Raw genomic sequence first — 26761 nt, forward strand, 5'->3', positions numbered from 1 at the left:
ACCTGGGCAACAAAACGAAACTCCCTCTCAGAAAAAAAAATAACTTTTTAAAAAGACTGTCATTTGACGGAGTTACTCCCTTGATCATTGGCTGCAACTAAAGACCTAGCCTCACTGGCTTTTGTGTTAGGTTGGACCAGCTGAGGTTCTGCCGCCCTATCAGGCAGCGGAGGCTGGCCTCGCACGGGAGTCCTCCATCTTGCCCTCGCTCCCTACCCACCGCCCCCACCGCGCAGCTGCTCTCCTCTCCCCTTCCAACGCTGTTCTCTTTGGGAATATGCATGTCCAACTTCCCAAGCAGTCTGGGATCCGGAGGAAGATGACTCTTGGTTTAATGGAGTTTTTCCACAGTGCTTGAATGTGCCCCAAGGATTTAGAAGGTTGGAGAACTAACAAAAATCACGCCGCCATCCTGTGTCGTTTCGGCATGTCTGTGTTCTGTTAATACACGGAAGAATTAAGAGAAGTAATAACGAAGAAATAAGGGCAGAAACTCCACTTGGGAGTATTTGCTTAACCCTGAAAAAGTTCAAGGCTGTTGTTCAAGGTCTGAATTTTTCCTTTGAGATTCACTTGTAGTCCTTAAAGTCATCTGCAGGCATCTGATCAAGGCAGCATCCGCGGAAAATTAAAAGGTGGGTGGCTGCACCGGAGGCCGTCCTGGCTCAGGGGAGCCGGTGAAGAGTGTGACTTTTTTTCCTTGACGCTGGATGATCAGAGTGGAAGCCCTCCTTGCCCGCTAGGTATTTCTCATTCCTCAGGAGATACTCTGTGAGGGGCCGACCTGTTTCCTCCGTCCTGGCCCTTACCCTCAGACCTTCCTAAGGACCCGGGAGGACCATGTTTTTCATCGGAGGTTGAAATGGAACCTCCCCCAGGGTGCCTGGGGAGAGTCCCTTGGGGGCAGCGCCCCTCCTTCCGGAGGGCAGCATCCCGGCGGGGGCGGGGGCTCGGCTTTGATCCCAGGACACCTTTTGTCCCTGGAGACCGTCTGCCAGCCAGGTACGTGGAGAAAGAGCAGCCCGCCCTCCGGGGCGCCGCACGGGGCTGGGGCGGGCCGGCGGCTCCGGGGAGTGGCGGCCGGGAGCCCGCGAACGCGGGTGGGCGCCGCCGCCTCACTAACCGGGAGCCTCCGGGAAGTCCCGACGGGGTCCGCCGCTCGCACATAGGCTTAGCGTCCTCTGAACTCCATCCCCGGGCAGAGCCGCCGCACTTCTCACCCAAACTCGTGGAGCCGAGGGGTTGGGCGGGCGCGGGCGCCGGCGAGCGGGATTCCGGAACTGGTGGGCCCGGACGGCCAAGCCCCTCCAGCGCCGGCCCAACAGCCCCGGGGCGGGGGCCGGTGGCACAAAGGCGGCGGCGGGGCCTTCGGGCCTCTGGCCGTCGCAAGGCGCCCGGGTCCGCCCGACCTCCCTCGCGTCGCGGCCCGTCAGCCGGCGCCGCCCGTCGACCGCCCTCAGCCGCCCGGCGAGGCGCGGCCTCCTCCGCCGGCGCGGGGTCCCCTGGTTAACCCCTGCCCGGCAGCGCGGCCGCTGATTGGAGGAGGCGGGGCGCCGGGGCAGCGGGGACCCCCCCCACCTTCCTCCTCCCCTCCCCCTCCTCCCCCACTGTCGGCGCTTCCCCCACCCCCCCAGGACCCCCCCCTGCCTCCCAGCCGTGCAAATCTCGCGAGGAAACACGCGGTTTCACTAGTGTGTTTACACCGATCACTAGTAATCCGGACCGAACCGATCCGGATTAAGGGGCCGGAGGCGGGTCCCGGGCACCAGCGGTTCCGACCCCCCCGCCCTCCGCGCGGCACCCGAGTGGCCCCCAGCCGAGCGGGCCCCCACCTCCCGGCCCGGCCTGGGCTGTCCTGCGCCTCCCTTGGCCTTTGTCCGGCGCCAGGAGGCCGGTCCCGCGCCCCCCGCGGCCGCCCGGGCCCGGGCCCGCGTCGGGCGCCTGGCTCTGTACGCGAGCCCGGGGATCTGCGGCCTTCGCGGCCCCCCTCCCCCGCCCGCCCTCTCGTGGAGCCCGGCGGCGGCGGCGGCGGCTGCCCGGGCGGGGGGTTGCGGCGCTCAGGAGAGGCCCCGGCTCCGCCCCGGGCCTGCCCAGGGGAAGAGCAGAGCGTACTGCAGCCGGGTCGGGTCGGGGCCCCTCCCGGGAGGAGCGTGGAGCGGCGGCGGCGGCAGGTGAGAGGCTGAGCCCCGGGCCGGGCAGAGCGCCGGGCCTGGGGCATTAACCGTCCCGGGGACCCCTTTGGCCTGAGGATCCTGCGACCTGGGCCCAGCTCTGGGCCGGCTCTGGACCGCAGCTCCTGGGCGCTGAGGCGGGAGGCGCTCCCCGAGGGCTGCGGGTCGCCGAGGGGCCGGGCCGAAGATGGGGGAGGCCCAGGCGGCCCCGGCCTGAGATTGAGGCCGGCGGCCGGAGGGGAGACGGGGGCGACCCGGCAGCTGGAGGCCCTGGCAGCCTCCCGGGAGCCCCCGAGAGCCGGCCCTCCCTTCCTCCGTGACAGGTGGGCCTGGAGTTGGGGAAAGTTTGGAGCCGGCGAGGGGCGCCGGGACCAGGCCCCATCGTTCCTGCTTCCCGGCTGTGGGCTGCAGGGAGGATCCCAGTCAAAGGCCCCGTTGGAATTAGACGGAGTGGTTATTTCCTTAACATGAGTTGACGTTAAACGGAATAGCCGCCTGGGCGTCATTTTCCGGGCCAGGCCTGGGGATGGAGGTTTGGGAAATGTTGCGAGAGACCTTGGGGTTTGGGAGAGAAACTGCAACCTCTGCCATTCCGACCTCGATTACGGCAGGGCGAGATGCGAGGAAGGCCACTCAGTGGAAACTCACTCTCCCAGTCTCTTTTTTCCCACCTTCTTTTTCTTTTTGTAAAGATGCATTTCAACCTTTCTGAGAATTTCCTAATTCCTCTCTAACCTGCACTTGCATGTGTGGGTGAAACTTTAATTTGTCACCCTTTCATTCCCCTTTGCCCTAGGCTCTCAATCCAGGAAGGGAAATGAAACTGAAGGACTTGTAAGGGGGTTATTACTGGAGATTGTGGAGTTGTTGGATTGCAGAGGAGAATGTTCGATTAATGTAACTTTAGAACATTTAGTTAATTTTCAGTAACTTTAAAATCACACCAACCATTCCAACTGCTTAATAATGTGTTCGGAGGGGTTCTATGTAATGATACGTGCTTCTTTTCCACTGTTAATATTGAAGAGAGGTTTTCAGTGGGTCATGCAGGAGTTGGTCTCTTGCAAAGGATGGACATGTTTGCTGAAAGTAGCCTGTGCATTAATTGGTCATGGAAGTTTAAAAATGGTGTCCTCCTGCCCCTCCCTGCTTGGAAGAAGTACTAAAAGCAGATGTCAGAATCAGGAGAAACCTACTGTTCCAGGGAGTGGTCAGAAAAAGACTTTTTAAAGGGACTGTTATGGAGCTGTATTAATTTCCTGAGTGAATGGAGGGGGATGGTTTTACCATGGGGTTTCCATTAAATTTAAAATAATTCCTTTTTTCATGAGCTACTGTGAGCTCTTCAGAGAAAGGAGCTGTATAATAGTGTTTTTGCAGTTATTTGTAGCTTCTGATTCACGCTGTATTCTTTTGAAATTATTGTCCATGATTCATATTTTTAGTTTAAGTACTAGTTCCTGAGTGGAAATAAATATCTGAAGGTACTTAGCTAGATTCAAAGGCTGATAGAAGGAATTTTCTTTTTGCAGGCTAGTTCTTGTTTTGTTTTTTCCCCCTCTGGTCAACTTTTACAGAGATTATGTGAAGAGTTTGAGGGGTTTATTTTTGCTGTTAAAATCAAATCAGAAGTAGGGAAAAATAAGTGACTGTCAGAAGAGAACTTCTGAGCTGCTTTAGAGCTTTTAAATATATTGCTGTTTGATGCAGCGCATAGTAGTGTACCACTTGTATGCTATATTTATTTGAGATTCACCTTTAAGTGATCTTTCAGTGAAGTAATTACCGTGAGTTTTGTTTTACTAAATATTGGCTCCTCACATTTTAATATTTATGGTTTCACAGCCTACTTTTTATTTTTCAGTAGAAATGATGGAAGAATTGCATAGCCTGGACCCACGACGGCAGGAATTATTGGAGGCCAGGTTTACTGGAGTAGGTGTTAGTAAGGTGAGTAAAATGATGATAATGAACACTATTCATATTCTAATTTAAACACATTTTTTGAATGATTAAGAGCAATTTGAGTAGACACTTCTGATAGATTGCAGGGGAGAAGATTTGGGTCTTAATTTCAATGAACTTTTAGAACCTATCAGTTATTCCAGTAGTCATTTAGTATAGTACATTTGAAAATGTTCTATATGGGAATATATGTTTCTTCTTCCTTTCTAATGGGAGAGGTTTCTCGTGGTTCTTGTTACAAGGAAACTAACAGGATGTGTGTATAGATTCTCTGCCATATTTTCTTAAAACTTGTCAGTCATTCGGAAAGAAACTTAATTATAAGGCATTGCATAGTTTTGTTACATTGGACTTTGAGGGTATTTATATGGTTGAGTGTTGAAAAATTGGCCTACGTGAAGTCTCCAGAGTCTTACTGGTTGTCCCCAGACTTTCTTGCTCTTCTCATTCTTCCTTCCTACTTTTTGTTTTTGGCATGGGAGCATAATATTAGATTAGGCCCCCGTTAACAGGCAAGTGTGAAGTTAAGGAATGTTATAGTTTCCTCTGCATCCTTATGTACCCTCTAGTTCATCCCTCTGCTCTCATAGGATGATTTTAGTGCAATGTGTAAAATGTTTGATTTTAATACAGCATATAAAGGATATTTACAGAATTTTATTTAAAACCTTCACTGATCTAAGCTCACATTTTTTGGGCTTGAGATGTGTGAATATATGAGCTTTTGATACTTTTTTTAAGATGGAGTTTTGCTCTGTTGCCCAAGCTGGAGTGCAGTGGCGCAATCTCGGCTCACTACAACCTCTGCCTCCCTCGTTCAAGTGATTCTGCCTCAGCTTCCCAAGTAGCTGGGATTACAGGCGCCTATCACCATGCCCAGCTGATTTTTGTATTTTTAGCAAAGATGCGGTTTCACCATGTTGGCCAGGATGATCTTGAACGCCTAACCTCAGGGATCTACCTGCCTTGGCCTCCCGAAGTGCAGGGATTACAGTTGTGAGCCACCACACCGGCGGAGCTTTTGATCTTTAACTGCCTGTAATCCCAGCACTTTGGGAGGCCAAGGTGTGTGGATCACAAGGTCAAGAGATTGAGACCATCCTGGTCAACATGGTGAAACCCCGTCTCTACTAAAAATACAAAAAGTCAGCTGGGCATGGTGGCACATGCCTGTAATCCCAGCTACTCAGGAGGCTGAGGCAGGAGAATTGCCTGAACCCAGGAGGCGGAGATTGCGGTGAGCCGAGATAGTGCCATTGCACTTCAGCCTGGGTAACAAGAGCGAAACTCCGTCTCAAAAAAAAAGAAAAAAGATTTCTTTCTGTGCTTTCCAAGAAATCCTGTCTCATGGTAACCTGGGTATTAATCTCATGCTTTCGTTAGTAGCTTCTTCAAGGAGAAGGCATTTTGAGGTTTTGTTGGAAAAATGGGCTGCTTTGATGAGTCTTACTGTTTTGGTGAGCTGGGATAGCTTTATAGGTGTTTGTTTGTTTTTTGAGACAGAGCCTTGCTGTGTCTCCCAGGCTGGAGTATGGTGCGATCTTGATCTCACCTCGCTGCAGCCTCTGCCTCCTGGATCAAGTGATTCTCCTGCCTCAGCCTCCCGAGTAGCTTTGATTACAGGAATGTACCACCACGCCTGGCTAATTTTTTTGTATTTTTAGTAGAGAGGGGGTTTCACCATGTTGGCCAGGCTGGGTCTTGAACTCCTGACCTCAAGTGATCTGCCTGCCTCGTACTCCCACAAAGTTGGAATTACAGGCGTGAGCCACCATGCCCAGCCAGCTTGATAGTTTTTGTTTATTCAGCAAATACTGAGCACCTACTCTATCCTAGGCATTGTGCAAGGTGTTAGGGTTGATGCTTGAACACAGGGCCTCCACACCTGCAGTATGCAGAGAGATGATACTGTGATGAGATCTGTATTAGAGCTGTGACAAGGTGCTGTGGGAATGCAGGATTTGTTACATATTAATTCTCAATTTCTTTGGCCACTTAATTTACTTTTGTGGCACTTCAAAGTGGCTGTACTCCTGGACATTGTATATTGAAGTTACATATACAAATGTAAACTCTCTGATCTAGGTGAAGTAGCTTCAAGTAGAAGTGAACAATATATGTGAGTACTAAATTACCTCTGATGTGTCTGTTGACTTGAAGATTGAGCATAAAGCTAATATCCAGATCTGTCTGTTTAAATGTCACCTGCCTCCCCACCCATAAGTCAGTAAGCTTGTATTCAAATTGTGCATAGTTTAAGCTCACTGATCTTTGTTATTGGGGTTGTTGTTATTCTGTTTTTAGGTTCATAATGGCTGTATCCAAGTATACTTTTGATGGAGTAGAGCATAAGTGATAGGAATGAGTGACATTCAAAATGTTGCTGTCCAGACGCAACTTAAAATCATGTGACTAAAGTGTCAGAAAACTTTAATACGGTAACCAATCTGTTTAATAGGAAATTCTGCTTTTAACACAGAGAGTTCTCTGTACAGAAAAAGAAATTTACCTACTGCCAGTTTTTTTGTTTGTTTGTTTTTGAGAGGGTCTCATTCTCTAGCCCAGGCTGGAGTGCAATGGTGTGATCTCGGCTCACCTTAACCTCTGCCTCCCAGTCTCAAGTGGTTCTCCTGCCTCAGCCTCCCAGGTAGCTGGGATTACAGGTGCTCGCCACTACCACCCTGCTAATTTTTTTATTTTTAGTAGAGATGGGGTTTTACTATGTTGGCCAGGCTTGTCTTGAACTCCTGATCTCAAATGATCCACCCACCTTGGCCTCCTGAAGTGCTGGGATTACAGGTGTGAGCCCATCATGCCCAGCTTTATTTCCGGTTGTTTTTATGCTGTTAGTTGTATGTTATTTTGATATTTCCAGACACAGTAAATGTACTGATTACAATTAATTTGTTATTTGAGGACTAGAAGGAGAGTATTTTTTTCCCAATAACAAAGAAACTTGAAGAAAAAAGTGGATTATTCTGTAGTTTGCAGAGCTGGGGAAATCTCCATTTTGTATGACTTGTTTTTAACAGTAAGACATTGTACCTCTCAGACTATTGATTTGAAATGGGAGTGTGGAGGGAATAATGATACTGGGAGAAAAGGATGCTTTTGGAAAAACTCCTCTTCTTGGCTTTGAATTCTTATTTCGGATCATTATTTCCCAATGAGAATATCATTCTGTTGATGACAGCATTCAGTTTTTTCAAAGATCAAAAAAGGTTTCAGCCCCTGCAGCTCCAAATGAGAGAGAAGAGTGACTTCCCTGTGATGGTGCCATCTAGTGGGACTGGTTCAGTCTCCTTGGCTGTCTCTTGAGTTTCTCCTAACTGTTCATAATATTTTCAGTACATTTTGATGTCCATAGAAGGAAGAAAGTCAGTGCCACTGCGGATTCTTTCCTAGTGGACAAGAATGTTACAGGTAGCTACAGTCTTTGAACTTTCTGGTTATTGTAGATCTTCTGTTGTATAACTTCAAGTGTTTTCCACCTGCAAATTAGATAATACACTCCATTACTTAGACTAAAACAAAATGGCCAGCTTTCCACATCTATTACTTATATTTAAGTTGCTCATTACCTGTATTTAGGTTTTTTATTTATTATTTTTTTTATTTCTAATTTTCTTGCATGGTGCAATTTTTTTTTTTTTTTGAGGCAGAGTCTCGCTCTTTCGCTAGGCTGGAGTGCAGTGGCACGATCCCGGCTTCCTGCAACTTCTGTTTTCCGGTTTCAAGCAATTCTCCTGCCTCAGCCTCTGGAGTAGCTGGGACAGCAGGCACGCACCACCACTCCTGGCTAATTTTTTGTACTTTTAGTAGAGATGGGGTTTCACCATGTTGGCCAGCATGGTCTTGGTCTCTTGACGTTGTGATCCGCCTGCCTTGGCCTCCCAAAGTGCTGGGATTACAGGTGTGAGCCACTGCACCCAGCCATGGTGCAAATTTTTAATTTTCTTGCATGGTGTGTTTATATGCACTCAGTTTCTTGATTAGCATATTCACTTCATTATAATCATAAACCAAAAGTCATTTGTTTTGGGCTTTGGGATGCACTATTTGGCTTTTAAAAAATGAATGTTTTCTGTCATTCATGAATTGATGAGGGGGAAGTAGCATAATGTGCACTAAAATGTCTGTAGTGGGCTCCCCTAGTCTAGCTGCCCCTTTTTAGGAGGACTTGGAGCCATCCTCTTAGAAGTTTTGAGGTGATAAGGTTAACTGTTATGTCCTGTTGACCTGACATGTGAGCTCCCCTACCTCTTTTTTAAGATCCCTTACTGTAAGCACAGGATAATCTACTGCTAGTAATGTGAAACTGACTATATCTTGAATTCATATGTTTTTGATCAACCTGTTGCAGTTATATTCCACATACTGCTTCCTTTTGACAGTTTAAGTACAGATAGTCTCAGCAGTTCTGGAGACCATGTAAAGTAGGTAGAATTTTACCCTTGCATGCATTGTTACTTGTACCTAGTTGAATATCAATGCTAATATAGTATCAACTTATAATACTGTGTGCCAGGTACTGTTCCAAAAGTACCACAGAAGCAATAAGAAGTGAATTTAGATCTTTAATAACAGGGATAATGGTTAACAAATCTTTTTTTTTTTTTTTTTTTTTTTAAGATGGGGTTTCACCTTGATGGCCAGGCTGGTCTTGAACTCCTGACCTCAGGTGATCCACCCACCTCGGCCTCCCAAAGTGCTAGGATTACAGGCGTGAGCCACTGTGTCCAGCTCTGGTTAACAAATCTGTATGTAATCAACTCACTGGATTCTCCATTCTCTCTTCATAGGCCATACTGACTGGTGCTCATCACATTGCTCCCACCAGTTGAATTATAGCTGTGTCAAGGATCATTTTATGATAACTTACACTTGTGTTGTAATTATTAAATTTAATACACAATTGCGTAAACCAGTGAAATAAGATTGTAGGCCGGGCGTGGTGGCCCACTCCTGTAATCCCAGCACTTCGGGAGGATGAGTTGGGCGGATCATGAGGTGAGGAGATTGAGACCATCCTAGCCAACATGGTGAAACCCTATCTCTACTAAAAATACAAAAAATGGGTCCAGGCATGGTGGCTCATGCCTATAATCCCAGCACTTTGGGAGTCTGAGGCAGGCAGGTCATCTGATGTCGGGAGTTCGAGACCAGCCTGACTAACATGGAAATACCCCATCTCTATTAAAAATACAAAAAAAGGAAGATGAATAAGAATACAAAAAATTGGCTGGGCGTGGTGACACATGCCTGTAATCCCAGCTACTCAGAGGCTGAGGCAGAAGAATTGCTTGAACCAGGGAGTTGGAGGTTGTAGTGAGCAGGGATTATGCCACTGCACTCCAGCCTGGGTGATAAAGCAAAACGCTGTCTTTAAAAAAAAAAAAAAAAAAGAGGAAAAGAAAAAAAGGAATATGATTGCAAAATGAAAAAGTTAGTAAGGAGATATCTATAAAAACTTACGATTTTAAAAAAATATCTGCAATAATTTTTTTTTATTTTTTTGAGACCGAGTTTCGCTCTTGTTGCCCAGGCTGGAGTGTAATGGCATGATCTCAGCTCACTGTAGACTCTGCCTCCCAGGCTCAAGTGATTCTCCTGCCTCAGCCTCCCGAGTTAGCTGGGATTACAGGCATGCACCACCATGCCCAGCTAATTTTGTATTTTTAGTAGAGTTGGGGTTTCTCCATGTTGGTCAGGCTGATCTTGAACTCCCAACCTCAGGTGATTTGCACTCCTCAGCCTCCCACAGCATTGAGATTACAGGCGTGAGCCACTGTGCCTGGCTTTATTTTTATTTTTTTGAGATGGAGTCTTGCTTTTTTGCCCAGGCTGGAGTGCAGTGGCACGATCCAGGCTCCCTGCAACCTCCACCTCCCAGGTTCAAGCAATTCTCCTGTGTCTTCCTCCCAAGAAGCTGGGATTATAGGCACCTGCCACCACGCCCGACTAATTTTTGTATTTTTAGTAGAGATGGGTTTTGCCACGTTGGCCAGGCTGGTCTTGAACTCCTGATCTCTGGGGATCTGCCTGCCTTGGCTTCCCAGAGTGCTGGGATTACAGGCATGAGCCACCGCACCCGGCTCATCAGGCTCTTTTAAAAATTTTTAGTCCAGCCGGGCGCGGTGGCTCACGCCTGTAATCCCAGTACTTTGGGAGGCCGAGGTGGGTGGATCATGAGATCAAGAGATTGAGACCATCCTGGTCAACATGGTGAAACCCCATCTCTACTAAAAATACAAAAAGAAATTAGCTGGGCATGGTGGCGTTTGCCTGTAATCCCAGCTACTCAGGAGGCTGAGGCAGGAGAATTACCTGAACCCAGGAGGCGGAGGTTGCGGTGAGCCAAGATCGCGCCATTGCACTCCAGCCTGGGTAACAAGAGTGAAACTCTGTCTCAAAAAAAATAAAATAAAATAAATTTTTAGTCCATTGCCATTCTGTTGAAGGTAATCTATGTTTTACCTGCCAATTTTCAAGATTTTCTCTTTGTCTTTGATTTTCTACACTCTGATGTGGGGATGGGAGAGGTTTCTAAGTTGGATTACTTTCTTTTTTTTTTTGAGGTTCAGGCAATTCTCCTGCCTCAGCCTCCTGAGTAGCTGGTATTATAGGCACGCACCACCATGCCCAGCTAATTTTTTGTATTTTTAGTAGAGGCGGGGTTTTACCATGTTGACCAGGATGGTCTTGATCTCTTGACCTTGTGATCCACCCACCTCGGCCTCCCAAAGTGCTGGGATTACAGGCTTGAGCCACCGCGCCTGGCCTGGATTGCTTTCATGTAGTCTGCTTAGGGTTCCTTGGACTTCTCAAATCTGTAGATTGCTATTATTCTATCAAGTGATTCTCCTGCCTCAGACTCCTGAGTAGCTGGGACTACAGGTGCATGCCACCACACTTGTCTAATTTTTGTATTTTTAGTAATAACGGGGTTTCACCATGTTAACCAGGCTGATCTCAAGCTACTGACCTCAAGTGATCTGCCTCCCTTGGCATCCTAAAGTGCTAGGATTACAGGTGCGAGCCACCTCACCTGACCAGTTATAGAATATTCTCAGTCTCTGGCATGCTAAACATATATCAGACCTTCTCACTGTTTTTTCTCTGCCTTTTGCCCTGTCTCTTGTATTGCTTGTCTTTTTGTTTTCTTATCTAAATACTTAGTAGTTTCTTGTGACTTATCTTCCACTTTATTAATTTTCTCTTTAAATTTGCCTAATCTACGTAAACCTACATGTTGAAATTTTATAAGAGCAGAGTCTCTCTTATCCTGAAGGCATAGCCCGTAGGTCTTCTAATGTAAGGGGCTTTCTCACACTCCCCTCATTGGGCAGGGCCTGGGCTTTGACTTTCTTCTCTCCTTATACTCCCAGGTCTCTTAAATTATAGCTTAATTTCATAGATTTTTTTTAGAATTTAATCTACAAATGACTTCAAATTGAAATAATTTTTTATTTTTAAATTTTAACTTTTAGCAACAGTATTTCATCCCCAGGTTGGCCTCAAACTCCTGGACTCAAGTGAGTCTCCCACCTCAGCCTCCTAAGTAGCTGAGACTACAGGCATGTGCCACTGCAGCCAGTAGAAGTGATTTATTTTTGAGTTCTGGTCTGTCTCTGGATTCTTGGCTTCTTAAGGAAGTAATTCTTTATTTCATTGTTTTGCAGTCAGTAATATAAAACTAACACTTAGTGTGTGTGAACTCTTGTGTAACCGTCAAGATTTACCTCCTTGTGACTTTCACTGATCATTTGCTTCCTTCCTTCCTGCCTCTGTGTGGTCAGCATTGGCATTGTCTTCACTCTTAGCCTTTATTTTATTTCTTCTGTTTTTTTTTTTTTAATTTTTTTTTTTAGACTTCTTTTTTTAATTGCATTTTATGTTTTGGGGTACATGTGAAAACATGCAAGATCGTTGCATAGGTACACACTTGGCAGTGTGATTTGCTGCCTTCCTCCCCTTCACCTATATCTGGCATTTCTCCCCATACTATCTCTCCCCAACTCCCCATCCCCCGCTGTCCCTCCCCTGTTTCCCCCCAACAGACCCCAGTGTGTAGTGCTCCCCTCCCTGTGTCCATGTGTTCTCATTGTTCAACATCTGCCTATGAGTGAGAATACGCGGTGTTTGATTTTTCTGCTCTTGTGTCAGTTTGCTGAGAATGATGGTTTCCAGGTTCATCCATGTCCCTACAAAGGACATGAACTCATCGTTTTTGATGGCTGCATAATATTCCATGGTGTATATGTGCCACATTTTCCCTGTCCAGTCTATCATCGATGGGCATTTGGGTTGGTTCCAGGTCTTTGGTATTGTAAACTGTGCTGCAGTGAACATTCTTGTGCATGTGTCCTTACAGTGGAACGATTTATAATCCTTTGGATATATACCCAGTAATGGGATTACTGGGTTCTGTGTTTACTTTTAGTTAAATTCAGATTAAATGGAAAGATCTTAAAATTAAATTAAATTAATTAATTAATTTTTTTTTGAGATGGAGTCTCACTCTGTTGCCCAGGCTGGAGTTCAGTGGTACGATCTTGGCTCACTGCAATCTCCGCCTCCCAGTTCAAGTGATATTCCTGCCTCAGCCTCCTGAGTAGCTGGGATTATAGGTGCACGCCATCACACCTGGGTAGTAATTTTTGTATTTTTAGTAGAGACGGGGTTTCACCATGTTGCTTAGGCTGTTCTTGAACTCCTAACCTTGTGATCCACTTTCCTCAGCCTACCAGTGCTAGGATTACAGGCGTGAGCCACCACGCCAGGCCTAAAATTTTATTTTTAAGAAAGACCATGAGAGGGAAAACACATAGGTGCATTATCAGTGATTTCTTATTTCAAAACCTGGGTCTAGGGATAATTTGGCTTAGTTCTATTCTAGTCTCCTCTCTACCTTGTTTGGGTCTCAAATTGTCAGGTTCCTTCTGGTGGTATGTTTCACTTGATCCTGGCTACTACTAGATGATGGGATTAGTTTAGTATGTTGGTCACGGTTAGCTAAGTACTCCTTTTTTTTTTTTTGGTAGACAGTCTTACTCCATCACCCAGGCTGGAGTACAGTGGCGCTATATCACCCAACTGCGGCCTCCATCTCCCAAGTTCAAGTTATTCTCCTGCCTCAGCCTCCTGAGTAGCTGAGATTATAGGCACCTGCCACCACACCCAGCTAATTTTTGTATTTTTAGTAGAGACAGCATTTCACCACATTGGCTAGGCTGGTCTCGAACTCCTGACTTCAAGTGATCTGCCCACCTTGGCCTCCCAAAGTGCTGGGATTACAGGCGTGAGCCACTTTGCCCGGTCAGCTAAGTACTCTTAAACAATTCTCTCTCTCTTTTTTCCTTCAATTTGCCTTAGTCTAAACTTAAACTGTTTGATGTCTCACAGTACAGATGCCCTATTTCCCTAATCTGGAAGACTTGGCTCTTAAACTTTAGTCACATCTCTTTAATCATTCCTGGAGTACTCAATGACTTTAACCTGCTGGGCCCTTCACCTTCTTATCTCTCTTTCTGTTTGGTTAATTTAGGGCTCGCCTTTTAGATCAGTGGGAGGCCACAGAGCTTCTGTGATGGGGTCGTATGTGCTGGTGCCGTTTGTTCCTGGTCAGTTTTTTCACCTTGAGCCTGAAAGTCTATCAAGGTGACAGACTTATTTCATAATTTGATTCCTCTTGCTTTCTTTCTTTTTTTTATTTTTATTTTTTCACTTAATTTTAAAAATAAGAGACAGGGTTTCTCCATGCTGCCCAGGCTGGTCTCAAATTCTTGAGTTCAAGCAATCCTCCTGCCTTGGCCTCGCCATCGCACCTGGCAACATTTACCCTTTTATTTATTTATTTATTTTTAAAAGACAGGGTTTCACCATGTTGGCCAGGCTGGTCTTGAACTCCTGACCTCAGGTGATCCGCCCGCCTCGGCCTCCCAAAGTGCTGAGATTATAGGCATGAGCCACCATGCCTGGCCCCCTTTTATTTATCTTTATAAGTATGGTGGCATTAAGTCATTCTTTTCTTTTTTGAGACAGAGTTTCGCTCTTGTTACCCAGGCTGGAGTGCAATGGCACGATCTTGGCTCACCGCAACCTCTGCCTCCTGGGTTCAGGCAATTCTCCTGTCTCAGCCTCCTGAGTAGCTGGGATTACAGGCACACGCCACCATGCCCAGCTAATTTTTTGTATTTTTAGTAGAGACGGGGTTTCACCATGTTGACCAGGATGGTCTGGATCTCTTGACCTCATGATCCACCCGCCTCGGCCTCCCAAAGTGCTGGGATTACAGACTTGAGCCACCGCGCCCGGCCTTTTTTTTTTTTTTGAGACGGAGTTTCGCTCTTGTTACCCAGGCTGGAGTGCAATGGCACGATCTTGGCTCACCGCAACCTCTGCCTCCTGGGTTCAGGCAATTCTCCTGTCTCAGCCTCCTGAGTAGCTGGGATTACAGGCACACGCCACCATGCCCAGCTAATTTTTTGTATTTTTAGTAGAGACGGGGTTTCACCATGTTGACCAGGATGGTCTGGATCTCTTGACCTCATGATCCACCCGCCTCGGCCTCCCAAAGTGCTGGGATTACAGACTTGAGCCACCGCGCCCGGCCTTTTTTTTTTTTTTGAGACGGAGTTTCGCTCTTGTTACCCAGGCTGGAGTGCAATGGCGCGATCTCGGCTCACCGCAACCTCCACCTCCTGGGTTCAGGCAATTCTCCTGCCTCAGCCTCCTGAGTAGCTCGGATTACAGGCACGCGCCACCATGCCCAGCTAATTTTTTGTATTTTTAGTAGAGACAGGGTTTCACCATATTGACCAGGATGGTCTCGATCTCTTGACCTCGTGATCCACCTGCTCCGGCCTCCCAAAGTGCTGGGATTACAGGCTTGAGCCACCGCACCCGGCCAGGCATTAAGTCCTTCTTGTACAACTGTCACCACCATCCATCTCCAGAACTTTTTCATCTTCCCAAATCGAAACTCCATGCCCATTAAGTAATGACTCCCAATAGCTCCCCATTCCCCACCTTTCTCCCCAGCCCCTGGCAACTGCCATTTTGTTTTTCCATTTCTATACATTTGACTACTCTAGGTACTAATGTGAATGAAATCATACAGTATTAGTTCTTTTGCCTGGCTTGTTTCACTTAGCATACTGTCTTCAAGTTCTATCTGTGTTGTAGTATATGACTGAATTTCATTTCCTTCCTTTTTAAGGCTGAGTAATATTTCATTGTATGTATATACCACATCTTGTTTATTCATTCATCTGTTGATGGACCCTTGGGTTACTTTTACCATTTGGCTATTCCGTATAGTGCTATGAAAACAAATACTGCTGTTATTAAAATGGCTGTACTCTGACAGTCCCTGCTCTGAATTCTTGTGGCTGCAAACCCAGAAGTCGAATTTTTGGATCATATTAAACTGTACCCTTTTTAAATTTTAATTTAATTTAATTTATTTAAAAGACGGGGTTTCACCATGTCAGGCTGGTCATGAACTCCTGACCTCAGGTGATCTCCCCACCTTGGCCTCCAAAGTGCTTGGATTACAGGCATGAACCACCACGCCCGGCCCTGTACCCTTTTTTTTTGACCTCCTCTTTGGCCTTATTAACCTCTTCTCAGGGGCAGCCAGAAAATGGTGGTTCTTTTAATTCACATTTTACAATAGCCTTGGAAGTCTTAGAAATTCTGTTAACATACGCAGATGGACTAGTAATGATAGTCAAATTGCAGTTATTACAAATAGTATTATTGGCCCAGTAAGTAGGAACTAAGCTACCATGTAATTTGGCGAGTTACATAGGATAGCCTTTTATGTTAGTCAAACGATAGGATACTTTTAGAATATCATGGCTGGGCGTGGTGGCTCATGCCTGTAATCCAAGCACTTTGGAGGCCAAGGTGGGCGGATCACCTGAGGTCGAGAGTTCAAGACCAGCCTGACCAACATGGTGAAACCCTGTCTTAAAAAAAAAAAAGGAAAAAGAAAAAAGAATATCACACATTTGCTAATGTGTTATCCAGTTTTGCTGTACTAGAATTTTACTGTATTTTATTTTGTTTTGTTTTTGAGACCCTGAGGCAGGGTCTCACTCCATTGCCCAGGCTGGAGTGCAGTGGTGCGATCTCAGCTCACTGTAACCTCCGCCTCCTGGGTTCACGTGATTCTTTTGTCTCAGCCTCTTAAGTAGATGAGACTACAGGTGAGTGCCATCATTCGCAGCTAATTTTTGTATTTTTAGTAGAGGTGGGGTTTCACCATGCTGGCCAGACTGGTCTCGAACTCCTGACCTCAAGTGATCCATCCGCGTTGGCCTCACAAAATGCTGGGATTACAGGCATGAGCCACTGTACCTGGTCAGAATTTTAGTTTGAAATTGATAATTGAATTTTATTTTTAAAAAAATTTTCCTGTAAGGGGAATTTTATTGATGGCTCTAGTTTATTCTCTCCCAAAAGATCAACTGCATGCAACCAGGTTAAGTGAAGACAACCTCATAATTTTCTTGTCTTCATAATAAAAGATCATGCTTATTACTGGATCACCTGTCCCCTTCTCTTGTTATCTCCTCCCAAGTCAACTGCTTGCAAACTTAACAGCTAGCATTCTCTGAAATCTGCAGTTGGGCTCAACACACTCAAGCCTCAGCCCAATCTTCTTTGTAGTTTTAACCTTTTCTGGAAAATCGGCTTAGTCTGCTCACCATAGCCACTCTGCTCCCTGTCATAACAGTGCTTTATCTGGGCATACAGAGAATCCTTGCTCTTCTGGCACTGTTTCACTTTGTGGGGTTGCTGCTTGCCACACTAACTATAGAAAGTCCAGTGGGTTTTATGAATGTTCACCATGTTTGTTGGGGTGCTATTGGCACAGAAATAATTGAATTCTATTTTAAATTTTATGTTAAATTGAGTATAGGCCAGCACTTTGGGAGACTGAGGCAGGTGGATTGTTTGAGCTTAGGAGTTGTAGACTAGCCTGGGCAATGTGGCAAGACTTCCCCATCTACCAAAATTGCAAAGAAATAGCTGGACATGGTGGTGCACACTTGTGGTCCCAGCTACTGAAGAGGCTGAGGGGAAGGATCACTGGAGCCCAGGGAACAGAGGTAGCAGTGAGCCGAGTTCGCCATTGCACTCCAGCCTAGGTGACTGAACGAGACTGTCTCAAAAAGAAAGAGTATAGCCTTAAATAGTATTAGAATCAGTCCTGTGAAGACTGATAATGTTGCCTACATAAAGATAACAAGGTGCTGGTTTCTACTGTAATGGATGTGAGCTGTATGACTAATAGATAACTTTGCTTCTACAAAGGGTGTATATGTGACTTACTTTTATTACATGAAGTGTGGCCAGAGTTGATTATCACTTAGTTCCTGTTTTACCTGACTGTAGAGGACTACTAAGGATTAATTGTGGAATTAAAATATAATCTTAAGGTCCAGCTGATCTCAGGATCCTCCAATTCAGGATATCTCCTGTTAACTTCAGCAGCCAGACTTAATGTTCAAATTTAGCAGTAGTTACTAGCATCAAGCGAATGTATCCAGTCTCTCATTATATTAACAATTGACCAGATAGAACAAAACACAAAATATTCAGTCATTTTCTTTTGAAAAGCTATTTGACCTGCCTGTGTCTGGATAAAATGAAGGAAAAGAGACATAATACATAATAGCTGTATCAAAAAAACCCATTTTTTTTCTGAGATGGAGTCTCGCTCTCTTGCCCAGGCTAGAGTGCAGTGGCTTGATCTCAGCTCGTTGCAACCTCTGCCTCCCAGCTTCAAGCGATTCTCGTGCCTCAGCCTTTTCAGTAGCTGGGGCTATAGGTGTGCACCACTATGCCCAGCTATTTTTTTTGTATTTTATTCTTGGCAAGGATGGTCTCAAACTTCTGACCTCAGGTGATTCACCTGCCTCTGCCTCCCAAAATGCTGTGATTACAGGTGTAAACCACAGTACCCGGCTTATTTTTTGTATTTTTAGTAGAAACAGTGTTTCACCATGTTGGCCAGTCTGGTCTCAAACTCCTGTCCTCAGGTGATCTGCCCACCTTGGCCTCCCACAGCGTTGGGATTACAGAAATGAGCCACTGTGCCTGGCCTGTGTCAAAATCTTAGTGTTCAAATTTTGCAGCAGTTGAGTTCAACCAACTTTTATCACGTCTGTACTGTATATATATATATTTTTTGAGACGTAGTTTCGCTCTTGTTACCCAGGCTGGAGTGCAATGGCACGATCTCAGCTCACTGCAACCTCCGCCTCCTGGGTTCAGGCAATTCTCCTGTCTCAGCCTCCTGAGTAGCTGGGATTACAGGCACGCACCACCATGCCCAGCTAACTTTTTGTATTTTTAGTAGAGACGGGGTTTCACCATGTTGACCAGGATGGTCTCGATCTCTTGACCTCGTGATCCACCCGCCTCGGCCTCCCAAAGTGCTGGGATTACAGGCTTGAGCCACCGCGCCCGGCTATACTGTATTTAAGTTGTTAGGGGAATTAAAAAAAAATCAATCAGATGATGCCATGCTCGGTGGCTCACGCCTGTAATCCTAGCACTTCGGGTGGTGGAGGCAAGCAGATCACAAGGTCAGGAGATGAAGACCATCCTGGCTAACACAGTGAAACCCCATTTCTTCTAAAAATATAAAAAACTAGCCAGACATGGTATAGCATAGGCCTGTAATCCCAGCTACTTGGGAGGCTGAAGCAGGAGAATCACTTGAATCCGGGTGGCGGAAGTTGCAGTGAGCTGAGATTGCGCCACTGCACTCCAGCCTGGGCAACAGAGTGAGACTCTAAAAAAAACAAAAAACAGGTGTACTGTATCCTTATTTTTTTTTTGGAGACAAGGTCTTTGCTAACTAGACTGGAATGCAGTGGCACGATCACGGCTCACTGCAGTCTTGACCTCCCAGGTTCAGATGATCCTCCTACTTCAGCCTCCCATAGATGGGTCTACAGACACAGAGCACCAGCACCCCTAGCTAATTTTTTTATTTTTTTTATTTTTTTTTTAAAGACGGGGTTTCACCATGTTGGTCAGGTTGGTCTTGAACTCCTGACCTCAGGTGATCCACCCCCGCTTGTCCTCCATAATGCTTGGATTACAGGCATGAGCCACCGCGCCCGGCTTTTTTTTTTTTTTTTTTTTTGAGACAAAGTCTTGACTTTGTCTTGCAGGCTGGAGTGCAGTGGTGCAGTGCTGGCTCACTGTAACCTCCACCTCCCAGGTTGAAGCGATTCTCGTGCCTCAGCCTCCCAAGTAGCTGGGGCTACAGACGTGCGTCACTGTATTTGGCTGATTTTTGAATTTTCAATAGAGATAGGGTTTCACTATGTTGGCCAGGCTGATCTCGAACTCCTGACCTTAAGGGATCTGCCCGCTTTGGCCTCCCAAAGTGCTGGGATTACAGGTGTGAGCCACTGTGCCCAGCCAGTATTTTTGATAGAGAAGGGGTTTTACCAAGTTGCCCAGGCTGGTCTTTAACTCTTTGGCTCAAGTTATCCCTGCCATTTTTGTATTTTTAGTAGAGACGGGGTTTCGCCATGTTGGTCAGGTGGTCTTCCCTAGAGACAAAAGTTTCTTTTATTTGAGAGATATATCTGCAAATACATATGTATATCCAATCCTTCCATTTTAAAAAAATGCAACTATATTATATACACTATTGTGCATTTTGCTACTTGTGCTTAAGATATTTCAGGAATTGCTTTATATTCATACATATAGAGCTTCTTTGTTCTTTTTTTCAAGGCTGCTTTGTATTTCATTGTATGGCTGAACTGCTTCCTGTTGATGGACACTTAGATGGACAGCAGTGTTTCGTTCGTATAAATAGTGCTGTAGCGAATAATCTTGTACAGAATGTCATTTAACATACGTTCAGATACGTTTACAGGATAAATCCCTAGAAATGGAATTACTGTTTTCAAGGATATATGCATTCTTGATTTTAGTAGATATAGCCACATTCTTCTCCATGGAGAGGAGGAATTTGTCTCTCATTGTCAAGTATGGCGAGGGGTGGACAGTCATCAGGGTTCGTGAACTCTGTAAAATGTTAGGTAAATATTTGTATGTATACATATGTAGATGTATATTTTTCTTTGGAAAGAGTCCATGGTTGTATTACATTCTTAAAAAGTTACGTGGCTGGGCGTGGTGGCGCACTCCCATAATCCCAGCACTTTGGGCGGCTGAGGCAGGAGGATCATTGAGCCCAGGAGTTCGAGACTAGCCTGGGCAATGTGCTGAAACCCCATCTCTACAAAAAATACAAACAATTAGCTTGCACTTGGTGGCATGTGCCTATAGTCCCATCTATCTGGGAGGTTGAAGTGAGAGGATCACCTCAGCCTTGGAAGTTGAGGTCAAGGCTGCAGTGAGTTGTAAATTTTTTTTTTTTTTGAGGAGGAGTTTCGCTCTTGTTACCCAGGCTGGAGTGCAATGGCGCGATCTCGGCTCACCGCAACCTCCGCCTCTTGGGTTCAGGCAGTTCTCCTGCCTCAGCCTCCTGAGTAGCTGGGATTACAGGCACACACCACCATGCCCAGCTAATTTTTGTATTTTTAGAAGAGACAGGGTTTCACCATGTTGACCAGGATGGTTTCGATCTCTTGACCTCGTGATCCACCTGCCTCGGCCTCCCAAAGTGCTGGGATTACAGGCTTGAGCCACCGCACCTGGCCTTTTTATTTTTTTTTTAAAGACGGGGTATTGCCATGTTGGTCAGGCTGGTCTTGAACTCCCGACCTCAGGTGATCCGCCCTCCTTGGCCTCCAAAGTGCCTGGATTACAGGCATGAGCCACCACGCCTGGCCTGCAGTGAGTTGTATTTGCACTACTATGCTCCAGTCTGGGTGCCAGAGTGAAACCCTATCTCAAAAAAAAAAAAAAAAAAAAAGTTCTGTGACTCAAAATAGATCCTGAATTAAGCATATTGCTTTGTTTTCTCTACACAGTATTTCTCTTACAGGAAGTATCTGAGCAAAGGCTGTGTACCTAATTATTAGAGATGTTGTGTGGAGAGTCATTGTGGAAGAGACTGGACTAAATCTAATTCCCAACCTTTTACTGTTATTCCTTCCAGTCTTGAGACCATGTCTTAAAAGACTTTCCCCTCCATTATTAGATTGAATTTATTAAGCAGTACTTTATTTCTCCAGTTTTATTAATCAGAGCTTTAGAGGAGTTTGTGGTAAGTTTTACTACAGGGAGTTGAAATCCTTTCATCTAATAGGAATTGGTAAAAGTTGAGCTGAAGTCAAGCCAATCTGACATTTTATTTTATATTTCATTTTATGTATTTTTGAGACAGAGTTTTGCTTTTGTTGCCCAGGCTGGAGTGCAGTGGCTCACTGCAACCTCTGCCTCTCGGGTTCAAGCAATTCTCCTGCCTCAGCATCCTGAGTAGCTAATGTTTTGTATTTTTAGTAGAGACGGGATTTCATCATGTTGGCTGGGCTGGGCTTGAACTCCTTACCTCAGGTGATCCACCCGCCTGGCCTCCCAAAGTGTAGGGATTACAGGCCTGAGCCACTGCGCTTGGCTCAATTTGACATTTTAACTAGACTGTGTAGGTGAAAAATAATTCAGAGACCCTCATTATCTCTTGGACTTACTGAAGATTTGAAGAGCAAACCTTTATACCTGATAATGTCTATATTTCTTTTGAATTCTCTCTGTGTAAAATATATTCTGAGGTTTAATGAGGGGGTCACATTAAATTCTGCAAGTACTATTGCAAGTAAAATTTCATCATAACAGATTCCTTAGGGCTTTCAGGCTTTGGGATAAGTTGTATTTCCTAGTTTTTAGGTCCTAGAGAGAAAACAATAGCACCATGCAATGAATTAGAAAGTTAAAAGATTTAGTTTACTTAAACATAGTTGATGGTATCCTATAAACCCCCCCCACCCCGCTTTTTTTTTTTTTTGTGACGAAGTCTTGCTCCGTCGCCCAGGCTGGAGTACAGTGGTGCAATCTCGGCTCACTGCAGCTTCTGCCTCCTGGGTTCAAGCGATTATTCTGCCTCAGCCTCCTGAGTAGCTGGAACTACAGGCGCCCACCACCTAGCCCAGCTAATTTTTTGGGGTTTTGCCATGTTGGTCAGGCTGGTCTCAAACTCCTGACCTCTGGTGATCCTCCCACCTTGGCCTCCCAAAGTGCTGAGATTACAGGTATGATCCACTATGCCTGACTTTGTCTTTTTTTTTTTGAGACAAAAATCTTGCTCTGTCGCCCATGCTGGAGTGCAATGGCACAATCTTGGCTCACTGCAACCTCTGCCTCCCGGGTTCAAGTTATTTTCCTTTCTCAGCCTCCTGAGTAGCTGGGATTACAAGCATGTGCCACCATGCCCAGGTAATTTTTTGTTTTTTCAGTAGTGGCAGAGGGTTTCACCATGTTGGTCTGGCTGGTCTTGAGCTCCTGGCTTCAAGTGATCCACCTGCTTTGGCCTCCCACAGTGCTGGGATTACAGGCATGAATTGCTGTGCCCAGCCAAGCCCTGTCTTTTTGAATGCTGTGTTATTTGGTAGCTCATTTTGAAAGAGAATTTTTCTAGAGATGATTAGAATATTACGTGGGAAAAAGTGAGGTAGACCTATGTCTTGCTTGATACTGAAGCAATGTTAAAAGGTCTCATCTCTTTTTTTTTTTTTTTTTTTTTTGAGACGGAGTTTCGCTCTTGCTACCCAGGCTGGAGTGCAATGGCGCGATCTCGGCTCACCGCAACCTCTGCCTCCTGGGTTCAGGCAATTCTCCTGCCTCAGCCTCCTGAGTAGCTGGGATTACAGGCACGCGCCACCATGCCCAGCTAATTTTTTGTATTTTTAGTAGAGACGGGGTTTCACCATGTTGACCAGGACGGTCTCGATCTCTCGACCTCGTGATCCACCCGCCTCGGCCTCCGAAAGTGCTGGGATTATAGGCTTCAGCTACCGCACTTGGCCTAATTTTTGTACTTTTTGTAAAAACTGTGTTGGCTGGGCTCAGTGGCTCACGTTTGTAATCTCAGCACTTTGGGAGGCCGAGGCAGGTGAATCACCTGAGATAAGGAATTCGAGACCAGCCTGACCAACACGGTGAAACCCTGTCTCTACTAAAAATACAAAAATTGGCCGGGCATGGTGGTGTGCGCCTGTAGTCCCAACTACTTAGGAGGCTGAGACAGGAGAATTAGTTGAACCTGGGAGGCGGCCATTGCAGTGAGCTGAGATTGTGCCACTACACTCCAGCCTGGGTGACAGATTGATAGTCTATCTCAAAAAAACATGAAAATAAAAATAAAAAAGACGGGATTTTGCCACATTGCCCCAGCTGGTCTCAAACTGCTGGGCTTAAATGATTCGTCTTCCTCAGCCTCCCAGAGTATTGGAATTACAGGTGTGAACCACCACACCCAGCCTATTTTTTACATACTAATAGTGCTCAATAAGGAAAAACAGAAAAAGATTGTTACATACTCTGGACCAGAACTCAAGGAGCCATTTGTTGTGTAGCAGTATTTGTTGGCTGGGCACAGTGTCTCATGCCTGTAATCCTAGCATTTGGGAGGCTGAGATGGGCGGATTACCTGAGCTCAGGAATTCAAGACCAGCCTGGGCAACATGGTGAAACCCTGTATCTACTAAAAATACAAAAAATAGCTGGGCACAGTGACTCATGCCTGTAATCTCATCACTTTGGGAGGCCGAGGCTGGCCTGAGATTACCTGAGCTCAGGAGTTCAAGACCAGCCTGGCCAGTGTGGCAAAACCCTGACTCTACTAAAAATACAAAAGTCAGATGGCGCGGTGGCTTGCGCCTGTAGTCCCAGCTACTCGGTAGGCTGAGGCAGAACAATCACTTGAACTCAGGAGGCAGAGGTTACAGTTAGTCGAGATCACGCCACTGCACTCCAGCCTGGGCAGTGAAGTGAGACTCCATCTCAAAAGAAAAACAAAAACAAAAAATTAGCTGGCCATAGTGGTACAGGCCTGTAATCCCAGCTACTTGACAGGCTGAGACACGAGAATTGCTTGAACCCGGGAGGCAGAGGTTGCAGTGGGCTGAGATGACACAACTGCACTCCAGCCTGGGTGACAGAGTGAAACTCTGTCTTAAAAAGAAAAAAGAATTATTTGTTGTGAAAAACTTACTTGAACAAATTCTCCAAAGTTTTGTTTACTTCTAAAAGATTAGAACAAAATTCTTTTTTTTTTTTTTTTGAGACGGAGTTCCGCTCTTGTTACCCAGGCTGGAGTGCAATGGCGCGATTTTGGCTCACCGCAACTTCCGCCTCCTGGGTTCAGGCAATTCTCCTGCCTCAGCCTCCTGAGTAACTTGGATTACAGGCACGTGCCACCATGCCCAGCTACTTTTTTTTGTATTTTTAGTAGAGACGGGGTTTCACCGTGTTGACCAGGGTGGTCTCGATCTCTTGACCTCGTGATCCACCCGCCTCGGCCTCCCAAAGTGCTGGGATTACAGGCTTGAGCCACCGCGCCCGGCCATGAACAAAATTCTTATTATGGGCCATTCTCACTGAACTTTTTAGAGCTCCATTTGCTATAATGGGATTCTGCTTTCACTAGCAAACCTTTTATTACAATCAATTTCCAATATTTCGTCTTTGTTGTTGTTATTTAGTTTTTATTTCATGATCATAAACTTAACTCTGCAATCTAGCTAGGCAGGGAAGGGAACAAGGCAGACATGGAACCCAAAGGGAACTGAGCAAGAGCATAAAGACTCCAGGACACTTCGAGCAAATGGGGTGGAGGGGCGCTCTCCTGAGCTACAGAAGGAATGGTCTGGTGGTTAAGATAAAACACAAATCAAACTTACTCAAGTTGTCCACAGTCGGCCATGGTGATCTTCTTGCTGGCCTTGCCATTCCTGGACCCAAAGCGCTCCATGGCCTCCACAGTATTCATGCCTTCTTTCACCTTGCCAAGGACCACATGCTTGCCATCCAGCCACTCAGTCTCTGCAGTGCAGATGCAAAACCGGGAACCATTTGTGTAGAGTCCAGCAATTGCCATGGACAGGATGCCAGGACCTGTATGCTTTAGGATGAAATTCTCATCATCACATTTCTTCCCGTAGATGGACTTGCCACCAGTGCCATTATGGCGTGTGAAGTCACCACCCTGACACATAAACCCTGGGATAATTCTGTGAAAGCAGAAACCCTTGTAACCAAATCCTTTCTCTCCAGTGCTCACAAAAGTTTTCTGCCGTCTTGAGAAACTTGTCTGCAAACAGTTCGAAGGAGACGCAGCCCAGGGGCTCGCTGTCGATGGCAGTGTCAAAGAACAAGGTGGTGTTGACCATGGCTGATAGTACAAGGCTCCCGGCAGCAGGGGTGTCTGCAAAGCCTAATATTTTATTTTTTATATTTTATTTTTTAAAGAGATGAGGGTCTCCCTATGTTGTCCATGCTGGTGTGCAGTGGCTATTCACAGGTATGATCATAGTTCACTGCAGCCCTTAAACTCCTGGGTTCAAGTGATCCTCCTGTCTCAGCCTCCCAAGTAGGGAGGAGTACAAGTGTGTACTACCACACCTGGCTAATTGTATCTTTATATTTAAAAGAATGAAAAAAGATATTGTATAAACAGTATCACTAAGTATAAAAAAGCTAAGTATAAACACTTAAGTATAAAGAAGCTAGAGTCATTTTATTAGACAAAGGAGACTTTCACAACAAGAAAAATATTGCTGGGGTAATAAAGTACGATTTGTCATGAAAGAAGGATCAATTTTTTGAGAAGACACACTGGTCCTAAATGTATGTGCATCCAGTAACAGAGTGGAAGCAAAAACTGACAGTTGAAAGGAAAAATAGACAAATCCACTGTTACCGTTGGAAATTGTAACATTCTCTATCAATAATTGATAGAACAAGCAGGCAAAAAAAAAAAATCAGTAAGAATATAGAAGATTTGGACAATACTCTCAATGGAATATACTTAATTGACATTTACAGAACACTCTGCTCACATTCTTTTCAAGTGCACATGGAACATTTACCAAAATAGACCATATGCTGGGCTACAGAACACATTTCAACAAATTTAAAAGGATTGAAATCATGTAGTGTCTACTCTGACTACAATGGAATTAAATTAGAAATGAAAAAGATATCTGGAAAATCTCCAAATATTTGAAAGTGAAATAACATACTTCAGAATAACCTTTGGGTCAAAGAAGAATTCACAAGGGAAATTAGAAAATATTCATCACTAATTGAAAATGAAAACACAGTATATCAAAATTTGTGGGATACAGCTAATACAGTGCTTTAGAAGGCAATTTGCAGCTTTAAAAGAAAGGTCTAAAATCAGTGAACTAACATTCTGCCTTAATAGAAAGAGAAATCTAAATAGAAGAGAAATAATAAAGAGCTAAAGTAAATGAAATAGAAAACAAGATGAGGTAAGGTAGCTCCTGCCTGTAATGCCAACACTCTGGTTGGCCAAGGTGGGCAGATTGCCTGAGTCTGGGAGTTTGAGACCAGCTTGGGCAATATAGCAAAATCCCATCTGAACTAAAACACAGAAAATAAGCCAGGCATGGTGGTACATGCCTGTGCTCCCAGCTGCTCTGAAGGCTGAGGTGGGA

The 26761-nt window shown here is 45.4% G+C and overlaps 1 protein-coding gene and 1 pseudogene across 11 annotated transcripts in view; one reads left to right on the forward strand and one right to left on the reverse strand.

Moving 5' to 3' along the window:
* The first annotated feature begins 925 nt into the window (after window positions 1–925).
* Window positions 926–26761, forward strand: part of TLK2 (tousled like kinase 2) — a 145307-nt gene continuing 119471 nt past the window's right edge. For 5 of the 11 annotated variants that reach the window (XM_039476407.2, XM_074388818.1, XM_074388816.1 and 2 more), the window contains exons 1-2: window positions 2091–2171; window positions 4036–4121. In XM_039476407.2, the coding sequence (XP_039332341.1) occupies window positions 4041–4121 (81 nt within the window). In that variant the 5' untranslated portion in view covers window positions 2091–2171; window positions 4036–4040. Of the gene's footprint in view, window positions 1003–1747; window positions 2172–4035; window positions 4122–26761 lie in introns of those variants that run through there. The other 6 variants (XM_074388817.1, XM_074388821.1, XM_074388815.1 and 3 more) reach the window with 5 other exon arrangements.
* LOC120366843 (peptidyl-prolyl cis-trans isomerase A pseudogene) lies at window positions 24979–25471 on the reverse strand (annotated as a pseudogene).

The sequence above is a fragment of the Saimiri boliviensis genome, chromosome 17 (genome assembly GCF_048565385.1).
Source record: "Saimiri boliviensis isolate mSaiBol1 chromosome 17, mSaiBol1.pri, whole genome shotgun sequence".
Lineage (NCBI taxonomy): Eukaryota > Metazoa > Chordata > Mammalia > Primates > Cebidae > Saimiri > Saimiri boliviensis.